The sequence below is a fragment of the Acanthaster planci genome, linkage group LG03 (assembly GCF_054643075.1).
Source record: "Acanthaster planci isolate LZ-2023a linkage group LG03, COTS_SCS, whole genome shotgun sequence".
In the NCBI taxonomy this organism is placed as follows: Eukaryota; Metazoa; Echinodermata; class Asteroidea; order Valvatida; family Acanthasteridae; genus Acanthaster; species Acanthaster planci.
The window spans coordinates 23,724,370-23,738,005 of NC_141779.1; the positions used below are offsets into that span (position 1 = coordinate 23,724,370).

Below are 13,636 nucleotides of genomic sequence, written 5' to 3' on the forward strand. Positions count from 1 at the left end.
GTTACGTTAACAATATTGATACCATAGACACTCAAGTGAATAAGAGGGGCGCTAGATCACCTGGCAATGATGTATAATGTGATCGCACTGTAGAGTCGATCTTGTGTATAGCCAAGTTCGATCAGTGAGTGTTTTTCAACCACTTGTCAATTTTACTTGGTATCCAGAATGTATTTTGTGAATTGGTCAAACTTATCCACAGGGAGGCACTGCCGATAACATCTCATCCACAGAATGTGTCTCTGGATTGGCCAACAGGTAGTCACACTGCATTCACTACTATTGCTATCTTGCTGAGCACAGCCAAAATTACTTGACCCATAGCCACCAAAGCACTACATCTACAGTGTATTTATAATAGAATGCTCCATGGATCACCTTTGGAGGTTTGTTTTGATTTGCATACTCTGTTTTTCACTACTCTGTACCAAGTCCACAGCAGTTGGCTTCAGGTCAGCTGGAATAAAAAGTTTCAAAGTGGACAGTCCCATTTTGGGGGCGGATGAAGAAAGGTTGAAAAGGAATGAATAGGGGAGCACATGTAACTCCTCCAAAATGCCCACCCCCTTTAAATCCACCAGTAGCTCAATATCACAGAGTGAACAAGTTCAACGTACTTGGATTCTCCGTAGTCTTCACCTCAAACTCTGAAATCATCACCACAGACAACAGTCAATAAATAAACCAAAGAAGGACACAATCCAGTTACAAGCTCATCAGAAACTTATTATTTAGTAATTTCTTTTGTAATCTTTTGCCTTTGTACATGCAGGTAAAGGATGCTAAACAGACAAGCCTATGGCATAATCAGGTATTGTCACACAAACTGACTTCAAAATATTTCTGGCATGATTTGTTTTTAGACATTTATAAGAAAAAAAGTACTTTCATTTTGAAAGTACAATTACTTATTGACATGATTTTCAAACAACGTCCTCATCAAGACAAAAACACTGTATCTTCAACAAATGTAGGGACACAAGAAACGAGTAGATTTCATTCATATGAAAAGGATGAAAAGGGCATACTTTACATGACCGTTTATCTGGATACATGTACAGTAGATAAATGAAACAATGAAACATCAGCCTTATTCAACTAAATTCAACATTGTATTTGTCACTGACAATGCTCACATTCAACAAAGGTTGATTTACAATTTAATTCTCTCAATTATGATTACCTTAAAAATATCCCAGTAGTTGGATCTTCAGCTTAGAAAATTTAGTGTTGGAAAAAATCTTGTATTCAACTGGTTACTGATGAAAAAATTATGTGGAAGTAAAAATGCTCCACTGGTGCCCTCTTTGACAGGGTCTTGATATGGTGTTCCATTGGTTACCGATGAAGGAATTACATGAAAATAAATGCAACAAACACATACACCCTTATGTAGAACTGTTCAACAGATTTTGTAATCCATGACAAATTTCACAGTGGACTCCAACCCTCATGATGCCAGTACCTTTTCTTTTCAACCTCAGAAATACAGTTACATGTACAGTCTATTTGAATTATTTTGTTTTCGCTCTGTGTGTGTGTGCAGTAAATGTCACAAGGAAAGAATTACTTCACGTGTCAAATGTGAAAGTTAAAAAGTTACAGAGGTCACTGTTTTCAGTCTGAGCCATTTAAAAGACATTCAACCTTCCTATTCATTAGAGCCAAGTTTACATTTAAAATGTTATGCAAGTATAGTTGTTATCAGAAAAAAGATAACTTTTATAAGAATCTTTCCAGGCAAAAAAAGATCAGTATTTCAAATCAATACCGATCAAGATCAACTATTTCAGCAACAAAAATAAAATCAATAGCAAAACAAAATAAACCAACTAAAAAGCAATAGGTTTTCAAAGATACACTTAAATGGACAAAAGTTGATATTAAAGACCAATCAAAGTCTAGCAAACTGTCTGTGCTTTTGGAAGGAATAAAGAAAATGTACTTTCTCACTTCTTAAACTCGACTGAATCATTAAATCCGGGAGTCTTTCCGGTTTTAGGCAATAATTTTTGCCCAAAACCAAACTTGGTTTAGTCTACATGCCACTCTAAAAAAAAAAAGAAGATACAAATGTACACATTTATGTAGGAAACGTATCCAACTCCAATGAAGCACATCCCTCAAAAAATCCAGGACTATTTTTGTGATTTAGAGATTTTTTTTCCCTAAAATAATGTTCTGCTCTAGGTGCAAAGAAACCAAGTTAGTGGGAAATGTAATAAACACAATTGGCTTTACGCAAAAACATAGAATTCAAATAGTTGTCCGACTTTAAAAAACTACATTTCTTTTCACAAAAAAATCCAATTTCCATAAATCACTAAGAGTAATACTTTGTAAGAGAAAACAAATCACAATAGGAAAGCTTTAAGCCAGAAAAAAAGGAAAGGACTGACTAAATGTGGGGGGAAAAATACAGTCTGGTATCTATGGCGATTTATGGCACATGATTCACCTCTATTCACTCTTTGGGGCAAAGATTCCATATCACATATGGCACTCATTTTTCAAATGAGACTGAAAAATACAGAGAGAGAGAGAGAAAAAAATCTAAAAAATTTACAATAATGTACAGCTTCATGATTCTAAAATATAAATTTGTATTTGTGTAGTATTTCTTTATGTTTAAAGGGGAATTATTTAAAAACTCTAGTTATTGGCTCTCAGTACATGTACATTTGACATGACAATGTAGCTAGTGTGCATTTGAACATCTCTCAATAAGATCTTAGTGGTATGGTCATAAATATTTTAAATACTACATTTGGGCAATTTGTTTCAGTTCTGAAGCAAAAAGATACACTACCATAATTCTATTGTTCACAAACACTTCTAAAACAATTTCAGGTAAAATAGCAAGCATAAAAAGTAGCAGTCTACAGTAACAAAGAATGAAAAGTTTGATCATGGAGCTTGCTTGGATGAAATTTTAATTTGATCAGGGTTTTAGTGGCACAAACCGGCAAAAAAGACACCAAAACAAGGAATCCCAAACGGAAGAATAGACATGTGAATAACAATGGATCAAACAACACAGTGATCAAATGAGACAGGATTTTCAATCCAGGGGCTTGTTAAATTTGACGATTTTGAATCCAAAGACATTTGGTGAGTTGTGTAATTTAGGGGGAATTTTATGAAACTTGAAAACTCCAAAATTCAATCTTGTTTTTTAACACACAGGTCCTGGCCCACACTATATAAAAACTTCATTCATACAAAACAAAGAAGCACAGGATATCCTAATCCTCAGGAATACTAAGACATGATGACCGCCATAAACCCTGACTAATTGACACTTGTCTGGCACCCAACTTGAATGTGAACGAGTAAAATTACTGGCTACCAACAACTTGAGCCATGTCAAAGGCTGAGATGGTTTACAATTGCATGTATCTCATGATTTCAAATTGATAGCTTTGCATTTTGGGTTCTCTCTTTAAAAAGCCAGCACAGTTTGAGCTAAGAGATGTTTCTATGAATATAGAGGCAATCAATTACTGGGCTTTTTAAGGTGGCACTTGAGGCTGGATTCAGATGTTCATTTAAAAAAATGAACTGGAAGAGCTCAATGCAGCAAAGGTCACCAAACATGAAGAAATTTCAGGTGTTCACATGTAATCAACATCAGCTCCCTCCAAAGCCAGTACACTTTGTGCTTGAGTAACATTCACAGTACATGTAGGATAACTGTGACCCCCTCTGCAAAAATGAGTTGACATGCTCCCAGAGCCACTTTTGAATTAAAGGCCTTTGAAAGCATCTTGCACAGTGTTTAAGAAACAGGAATACCAAACATTTTAATATCTACACAATGTTCATTTTCATCATAAACTGAGCAATGAGTTAAATTCCTCAATCCAATATAGAGTAAAACTTAAAAGTGGCTCCGGTGACTTGTAACTCATGTTTACAGCACTTGGCTGGATACTAGCAAAAGCCAAATGAGAAGCTAGCAAATGCACGCACACTTTTGTGTAAGTGAATGGTGCTCAGTTTAAGCAACTGGTTTCCAGCGGAATATGCACAAAACCTAGTGCATCTCTAACATGACAGGAGTGGAACCAAGCTCAGGTAAATAATGGACACTCTAAAATGTTTCCCGTCTGCTCAGGAAGTCATGGCTATGTATGGAAATCAAGGTCAAATATGGACCAACCCACACACAACAACCCCACACGCTGGGGCCCTCAGGAATAACAGAGGTATCAAGCTGGCTATTCTGCAGAATATCTGGAACAGTCTTGTACAACTGGAGCCGCCATGACTGGAGGACTGTGAACGTGCAGCGATCATGTGGTTGGATGGTCTTAAATAGGGCAACCTATGTACATGTTCATGGCACGTTCATCATATGCATTTGCAAGATCTGCTGGAATGAGATTCCTAAATTTTTAATGAAATGTCACCGTGGCTTGCCAAGTAATAAATGCAACAGCACAAGGATGCATTCACAGTTCAGTCACTTCAATGCCTACATTAGTTTCAAGGATTCAAACCAGCACAGCTGCTTCAAAAGCTCCAAGCTGACAGCAAACAGGGAGGGGGGGAACACAAGATGAGCTGTTACACAATCAGAGAAACGAGGAAATCTTTTAACTGTGTGGGATTACTGCACATGATTCACGTGCCCACAGCAGCAGGTGCCATTGGTACACAATCCGGTTACGCACAGAACCATCAAAATGTGCTACCCCCTTCGATCATGTCCATACAGCACCCGCTGAAGAGGCTGACGTGCACGGGACCACTCCTAAAAAAGGGGTTTTTAAACCAAACAGCGACCTACCTGGCCCCTAACTTTCAACACATCCAAAATGCTCGGGCAGGGAACAATGCACTTTTCTGAGAGGCTCCGAGTGGTGAAAGGTTAAAGTCACGGGGAAACACTTTTAGTACGTGCCTCTGTACAAGGACATTTTGTCTTCAGTGCAGATAGCACACAAATCCTCAATATCTGCCTATCAGATACACGATCCAGTCAAATCACCAAATCTATGAACTGTTGGAATCCCTCAGGAAAAACCAATGCTATAAATTACATTTTAAAGACTACTTTGGTTCGGGATAATGTCTGTGCGTGGCCTGTGAACATATCTACACGCAGTGTCCAGTCTTCACACCACATGGTCACATCTTGATGCATACTTCTTAAGTACGCATATGCGCTCAATAGGCATGTCTGCAATCTATACATACTTAATATGAACTATTATATACACTATGAAAACACACATTTAAGCATTTAAGAAGCTAATGTGTAGAAATAGACTTTCAGAGTTAGCTTCAAGCGGGGTAGGGTTTATGTGCTCAACATCTTTTTGTTCCCCTCATCTCTTGTGAATCAATCCAACCCAAGCACTTGTCGCAACAGGTCACAACCTTCCAATCTGAATTTCACTCCTTTTTTTTTTTTTCTTGCCCACTTCAGAGCTGAAAAAATGTACAATAAATCACAAAATAAAACCACTTTAGTGCACTCAATAAATGGCGACTTTTAGTCAAGTATCCATGCAAATCATCAATAAAGAAAGTGTCAATGAAGATGTTCACCTGTTTTTAAAACAGATCTCTTTTGCATTTTCAAACAAATTTCAGTTCTTAAAAACTTCCTGGCAACTAAACTGGGCACGTCTTGATTTTTGTAATCTGAACCAGAATCAGGAATTTGACCTCCATCATGAACACTCAGACATGCCAACATATTTCATTAAAAACAAGTGTGATGTTACTGAAGCACTTAGAAATCCCCTAATATGCCAGCTGATTGGCTGTTTCATTACAGACAGGTTATGTGGTTGGAGAATCTACACATTCACACATAAGGGATTCATTACAAGTCATTTAGCACAAAACTCTTTCCTTGGGCGGTCCCGTAAAATAAAATGATTGCGTACAATGCGGAGGGTACTTAAATACTGAACAAACAAACTATACGTGATTCCCAAAACTTCTTCCAGCAGTTGTTAAAGTGTTTAAAATTCCTCTTTGTTTGCTCACTTCCTTGGGAAACTTGCATTCGAACTCTTCAAACAAATCTTCGTATCTAAGAAGCTTGAGTGGATCTTATTGGCTTATTCCATGCACCATCAGCTGTCCTGTCTTTTCACTGGTTGTCAGCTCTGTCGATCATTTCATTGATGAGGGCCGGGAATTTGTTGGGTAATTCTAGCTTGAGGTTGAGCACTCTCTCTGCACCTATTTGGGATACACACGGAAGAAGTTACACAACCATGCCCAGATAATACTTAAAGAGCTAGAAGGGGATTACTGAGCCAATTCACCAGAGATGGCAAGATGAAAAAATATGGCTACATAAGGGGCACTTATCAATAAAGGTGCAGCTCGTTGGCCTATGAAGATTTTCTCAGGCCAAGTTCTGTTTTCTAAGGTGTAAATATTTGAATGACAGTACTTCGAAGGAAAGAGAATTAACAACTATCTCTACCTTTACAAGAATCTGTTTCACCCCACAGTGGTGTGAATAAAACATCTTTTACAATGACAAACAACAATATTTAAAGGTTGGGATAAATAGAATCTTAATTATAAAGAATTCAACTTTATGACCGAGGATTCCACTGAGTCATTGGTACCAAATGTTCCAAAAAAGTTTTCCCAAACAACCTACAACTGGAACTGTACTTACTCTTCACACTGATGCTCCGCAAGTCGGTGATCTTCATTAGAATTTTTGCAAAGATGTGGGGTTCCAGGGGGCGGCGTTTCTTGACGTAGAGTCGCAGGCCTTCCAGAAGGGGTTCCTGAAGTTTCTCAATTTCAACTGGATTCTCCAAGCCGGAGCGATCTGTTTGGTAAGACAGATATCAGTGGCAACAGCTGTGATAAACAATCGACCAGAGTACACACTTGCTCTGCCAAAACAAGTCAGAAGTCACAGCGTCACGTGATGCACATTTCCTACAACAAGAAAGTTCCACTGATCTTTGCTGAACACATAAACCTCCGAAGTAATATTTGTGTCCGCTTATCTAATACCAGTATGAATTCCAAACCTTGACAAGAAGAAACTGAATGATTTTTGAACATACATGTACCTCAGAGAATTCTGTTTAGTCTGTCATTTTGTGCAACTAGCCTAACTCCAAGTTTAGTTGTGAATCAGTCGAGGACACAAAGTCCATAGAAAATACTAAAATGAGTCATCCCCCGAAAAGAAAAACACACAAAAAAATTAACATCTGGATCTGTATCAATACAACCACAATAAAATGAACAAAAAACCCCACTGTACCCAACTGAACAGGACACTTAAACAGGATCAAGCTGACCAAAACACTTGACCATGTCCAAATCAACATCAAAGTACATGTACCTACAGTCAGTCAGCCATTTCTGCTCACAACTTTTTGGTTTTAAGCCACTTGCATGACACAGGTACGACCCAAACATCCTACCCATAGTCTCTCACATGCTTAAAGCCAAAAGAAGGCTCCATCTAGTCTCTTGGAATTGGCTGTACGGCTAAAGTTGAGTATCTAAGAGCATTATTTTTGGTTGATGCCAAGACTTTTAGAAGCAGACTAAAAGTATATCGCGTCTGTGACTATGGAAATATCTTGCCCAACTGAGGATCAAACAGCTACAAAGAGTAAATGGATAATTTCTTTCCCATATTTTTTTACCTCCACTGATGAGACATATAGCAGAGAGCAAGGACACCTCCGTCTCGTCAATCTTGAGCTTGGAGAGTGCCAAGGCAAACTGCAGGATGGGCTCCAGCAGCCCACCGAAACCACCGCTCTTCAACTGGTGGTGGCTGAGCTTAAGGCCACTGGTGAAGGTGACGCTGCCGTCTTCCGTGTTGAAACGGGAGCAAATCCTGAGAATCTGGTGGGGGGGGGAGCACAAGCAGGATGCTAAGCAAAGTAAGTCAGGACTTCTGTGGGCACTAGATGCCAGGCCTGTGACTTTCCATGGAAACTGCCCAGCTTATAAAAACAGTGCATGAATTTCTTTCTGCCACGATCTTTAACGGCATCAAGAACAAACCAATCAAAGCAAAAAAAAAAAAAAAAAAAAATCACATTGCAATCCAGGGTCCCTATAATGGCAAAAGAATCATGTCGTCTCTTGCTCACAGCTTTTTGGTTTTAAGCCACTTGCATGACACAGGTACGACCCAAACATCCTACCCATAGTCTCTCACATGCTTAAAGCCAAAAGAAGGCTCCATCTAGTCTCTTGGAATTGGCTGTACGGCTAAAGTTGAGTATCTAAGAGCATTAGACACTCACAGTAATTGCTGCGCGATGATTATTCAGCAGAGCTGGGGTACAAGGTTCCCAGAACTACTGCTCCCCCCCCCCATTAACTGCGATCTCTTATAAAGACTCGGAAATTATAAAGTCACAGGGGCTGAGGGAAATTCGGCCTCATTCCTCATTTATGTGTGCATTGATTAATTCAATTTGCTTGGAATGAAAAGGGCAAGAGACTTGAACTTAGCTGACACTGCTAAATCAGGAGCACAAGGACGGGAAAATATTTTTTAAATCCAACCTCAAGCCATCACAAGTTTACTCCTGGATTTTGTCAAGGGCTGTAGCTGAATCCATTATGAGTCCCTGTCCCATACAAGTCATCCAGTCTTGAGCTGAGTCACATGCTGTTCAAGTGAACTGCGACCAAAGCATTCCCCGGTCACTGCGCACCCCGCTACTTTGTGAAAGGACTTCTGACTGGACTAGTGATAAGCTCAAATACAAGCCTGATGTTGCAGCATTTGAAATTGGACTTGGGACTGTAGAGGCCAGCCTCTGTTACTTATCATGTCAGACGTCTCAATTCCATCGAGGTAAGTAGCAAAAACACCTCACAGAAATAAGGGTTGGGGTTATGTCTTAGCACTGGAATACCACAGATGCTTGCCTGCTGGACCCCTTACCATGATTTCCAGGCACGCTGCCTTGAGTAATGTGATCTGGTCCTGGGTGGTTAAGCCCAGGAACCCGGGTAGTTTCTTGGCAAAATCCACCACCATGATTATGGCTTTGGAGGACATGTCCGTCACATAGCCAAACAGGGTGAGGTTGGTATCTGACTTATCTAAGTTCATCGATGTTTCTTCAGGCTATAAAAGACAGAAGAAAATAAAAAGGAAATGTTATTTTGAAGGAATAGTTCCTGGCCTGAATGCACTGAGTGAGAGCAAACAGATGCAATGCAATACAAGCGCCAAGCTGATCTGTGCAAAGTATATTAAACAGACTACAAGCTAAAATTCTATTCACTGAGTAGGCAGAATGCTACTCACTGGTGACTAGCTAGAATACTACTCATCGGTGAGGAGTCGGAATGCTACTCACCGGTGACAAGCTAGATTAGTACTTATCGCTGAGGAGTCACAACGCTACTCACTGGTGACGAGCCAGAATGCTACCCAATGGTGAGTAGCCAGAATGGTATTCAATGGCGAGTAGCCAGAATACTACTCACTGGTGACGAGCCAGAATGCTACCCAATGGTGAGTAGCCAGAATGGTATTCAATGGTGAGTAGCCAGAATACTACTCACTGGTGACGAGCCAGAATGCTACCCAATGGTGAGTAGCCAGAATGGTATTCAATGGTGAGTAGCCAGAATACTACTCACTGGTGACGAGCCAAAATGCTACCCAATGGTGACTAGCCAGAATGCTATCCATCGGTGACTAGCTAGAACTCTACTCACCCATGACTAGCAAGAGTGTTGCTCGCTGGTGACTAGTCAGAATGCTAGAAACTAATGAAAAGTCAGAATGGTTGTATATCTAACTGGTTACCAGCTATTGAAACACAAAATTTTAAGTTTGTTTCCTGCAAAGCCAAATCTACCATACTAGTCATCGGCAGGCATGGGGAATCAGTCAGATCTCACATTAGTACTAGTAATTGTTGCCTGTGTATCTGGAAATGCAGTTCCTTGATATGCAATAAAATGACAGATTGGAAACATCAGCGAGTCTCTCCTGATCATTATCTCACTCTGAAATACACGATCCAAAGAAAAGTAAAGTTGCCTTGTGGAAGGAGCGAAGTACAACCCGTACGATGTCATTATCTTTTGATAAACAGAATACAAATACAATGTACAGGGTATTCTACTTTATTTCTCTGTAACAAACAGTACATGGACATACCTCATACGTGTAACTCAGGACAACCAAACTCGTTCTTAAAAGATTCGTTTCTCCAAAATTTCTACATGTCCAAGAGTATCATCAACAATGCCCCAGTATTGTTGGATGTAGCATCTTACAAATGCTGACCTAGGCAAGGAGCACTGACGCAATCCTCTCAATCACGCTGTCATATTGCATAACATTGAGCCTGGCCAAGTCAGCCATGTGCAAGAGGTTAGGTTAGACACATAAACATGCAGCCTGCCATGCTGCCAGGGAGCCTATTCTATCGTCAGCCCACCCCCCCCCTTTCACCCCATAGGACACATAAAGCACATTGGAGCTCCCTATGAAAGACCCGGGGACACCAAAACAACAAATACTTGCTCCCCGCTGGGGTTTTTGTTATGACTGCCTATGTGACAACTGGAATGGACTTTTGCAGATTGTCACCATATTTCAGCCAAAAGATTTTTAATTTGAGTTTAAAGGGATGAAAAATATATCTACAAGTTCATATTTCAAGTCCTGTATGTACTCTGTAACATGTGAAGCAGTGGATTTCCTGGACTGAAGACTTAATTCCCACCTGTTATTAGTACTAAATCTAAGTTTTTTAAAAATAACACTGCAGAATGTGAATTTCATTGCTTTTTAATGGACTTGTGATATTGAAGCACTTTCTTTACTTAAGTTAGATGAAGCGAAGTACTCAGTTGCATATTTGGGGATTAACATGACTGCTCCATATAAGTAAGATTTTGGCTATTTAACAATGAGACTTTTCCAATGAGACCTTTCACTCAAGAGGAACATTTCTGCATGGACTTCAAAGGGTTAAACAGCAGAACAGTAGCTTAAAGGTTAAGGAAACCTTCTGTTTATGTGTTTTTAATGGACGCAATAAAATTGCTCAAAATCTGAAGACAGGTACTTAACCAACCAAGATTTACAATTGTGTTAAATACATGTACAAAGTAGTGCCTGTTTGGAGAAACATGACGAACATTTTTGAGGTCTCATAACTTGATTCAAAAGTTGCTGTGTCCAATTTAAGTACCGGTACATGTACGTGTTTCCATCATTGTAAGCCCTCTTGTGACACAGTAGCATTTGGTTCTATGACTACACCTGTGCAATGTCATGGTGACATGATCTCGGTACTAAAGCAAATGTAACTCCTCCCAATGCGTTTGCTGCAGCAATTTACCTTCCCCCTCAATTACAAGCCAGAACAATTAGGACTAACATTTGTGGAAATTTCGAAAAAATATGTCACCCTTTTATCATTTTCTTCAAAATGACTGCACCCCACAACCACAAGGTCTAACTTCACAGGCAGTTAAGAGTCATTACTATGCTTTTTAAAGAATAATTGTGGTTGGTTGGTTTCCTGATGTCTGTTTATGGCACTCAAAGCAAAATTACTGCCCGGTCAAGCTTTTGTTGATAAAGGAAAATAATTGCAGTCGAACCTCGTTAATAAGAGCACTTATCACAAAGAGAATCTTTGGTCCCAATCCTTTGTTTTCCATTGTTTTCATTGCTGATAATACAAGGTTCCTGTTATAACAATGTAATTTGCCAAGTCTGAAGGACCTCTTATTAACGAGGTTCGACCATATTCTCAATTTGGATGGGGAAAAGGTTTCAAATGACGTGTAAAGCAAGACATATCATAAGTCACCAAGATTTTTCACGACATACTTGAAACTGATCATTTCTGAATTTTAGGGTTATAAATGTTCAATTCATTCAGCCTTGAGATATAAAGCCAGCTCATGGAACATTGTAATGTTACACACATGAGCAAAAATGAACAGATGGCAAATAATGCTCAGGAATAATGTTAAATAACTACGCATGAGAAAACATTCCCGAGAATTCCACTTCTTCAATTGTATGACACAATATCAAGGAGATTCTTTCATTTCTTCCAATTATAAAAAGGCATCTGTCCCTTCAAACCTGGCCAACCCTTTTTTTTTCAGTGTACGTGTACACTTACTCCTGCAAGGTAGCTGTGGGGACATACACTCGATATTTCACCTACATCATTTGTGGGGGCCGAAAATGTTGTCGGGACTCAGGAATGTCCTCACAACTCGATTCCAATTTCCCTAGCAAAGGAACTTGAATGTGGTGAATGCCTACTCAGGTATACATGTACTGCAACGTACACGTACATGAATGCATGCCATGAAAGTAGAAAACATGTACTGTCAACCGACACCTGAACACAGTGAATGAGTGCACATGTGTTTGGTGAATGAGGGGACACCGGCACTGCGCTTATCAAAATAATACTGTGACAGTATGGAAAAGTGCAGTCAGCCAGCCAGTCAGTCAGGACAAATAATTACTCTGTTGATGTTAGTTAGATATCTTTGATAAACACTTGTGAACTGTGCAAAGGAGCTTAAAGATACAAATAAAAACAAGGCAGAGATAGTGATACTGAAACATAACTTGCTGCTTATACAACGGGTCACAAAAATTTAAGTGCAGAAACAATGGAACCTGTCCAGTGGGCACCATTTCTTTTTCATTTCATTACCGATGTCATCGAAGGGACAATCTGCAGGAAATGTCAAAATAACAGCTCAACGTCTTCAAAGTAATTTTGGTCAGCCAAATCCCCTCATGCACATTTGAGATGCAGACACCACTTGAGTGGCTGCACTAAGTAAGTTACCAATGAAATACCGAAATTATGTTTAAAAAAAATCTACATCTCAACCAAATTTTTCCGTTAATTGTCAAGCCCCACTTTGGGGAATCATTCACGGATGTGGACATTTGAGACGCATCATTCGTAATGCCATCTGAATGTGAAATTAAAAACTGGCACCCTCTGTAATAAATCATGACCATGTGATCGTGAATACGACTCCCTGACAATCGATCAATGACCTCTCGCTGTCTTCTCACATTCATGTTCATTTCCCTATAGACCGTGCCACGTGTGCTCCTGACCAGACAGCCGTGATGACATTCGGTGATGTAGAGCACTGTTCCCATGGGTCGTGCATCTCATCACGTGTTGACTTTTTCCGTACCCCACATCCATGATTTATTTGTTTACCAGCCCATATGCCTAACCTTTTGGTGTCTTGGCATAACGCAAGAAAGCTTGGTTACTGTGGTTTTTTTAAGTTCAGTTAAAAGAGGACAACCCTAGACATGAAAGGTTAGCTAAAGAGTCCAATGTGAGGAATGTAAACGTTTCACATGACAATGGGAAAGATTTATGTGAGCATGTTACTTGGGTCAACATAATGATGCCAACCTGAATAAATTCAATAAAAAAATTCCTATGACGGACAGGAAGAGAGGCTCAGTTAAGTCCTTGCATCTAATATTGTGTTTTGTTAGTGTCTGTAGAAATATTAAATGGGGCATTTTTGGCAAGAGAAAACACTTTGTTTAAATTATTTGTACTAATCTGCGGACTTACACCTGGTAGTTGTTTACATACAAAACATGGAAGTCCTTTCACAACAATGAAGG

General features: G+C 39.5%; 1 protein-coding gene across 6 annotated transcripts in view; it reads right to left on the bottom strand.

Moving 5' to 3' along the window:
• Positions 1 to 705: 705 nt before the first annotated feature.
• Positions 706 to 13,636, bottom strand: part of LOC110989403 (retinoic acid receptor beta-like) — a 91,374-nt gene continuing 78,443 nt past the window's right edge. For all 6 annotated transcript variants that reach the window (XM_087134597.1, XM_087134600.1, XM_087134599.1 and 3 more), the window contains 4 exons: positions 8,912 to 9,097; positions 7,650 to 7,854; positions 6,653 to 6,811; positions 706 to 6,201 (listed from right to left, as the gene is read on the bottom strand). In XM_087134597.1, coding sequence (XP_086990723.1) covers positions 6,110 to 6,201; positions 6,653 to 6,811; positions 7,650 to 7,854; positions 8,912 to 9,097 — 642 coding nt within the window. In that variant the 3' untranslated portion in view covers positions 706 to 6,109. The remainder of the gene's footprint in view (positions 6,202 to 6,652; positions 6,812 to 7,649; positions 7,855 to 8,911; positions 9,098 to 13,636) is intronic.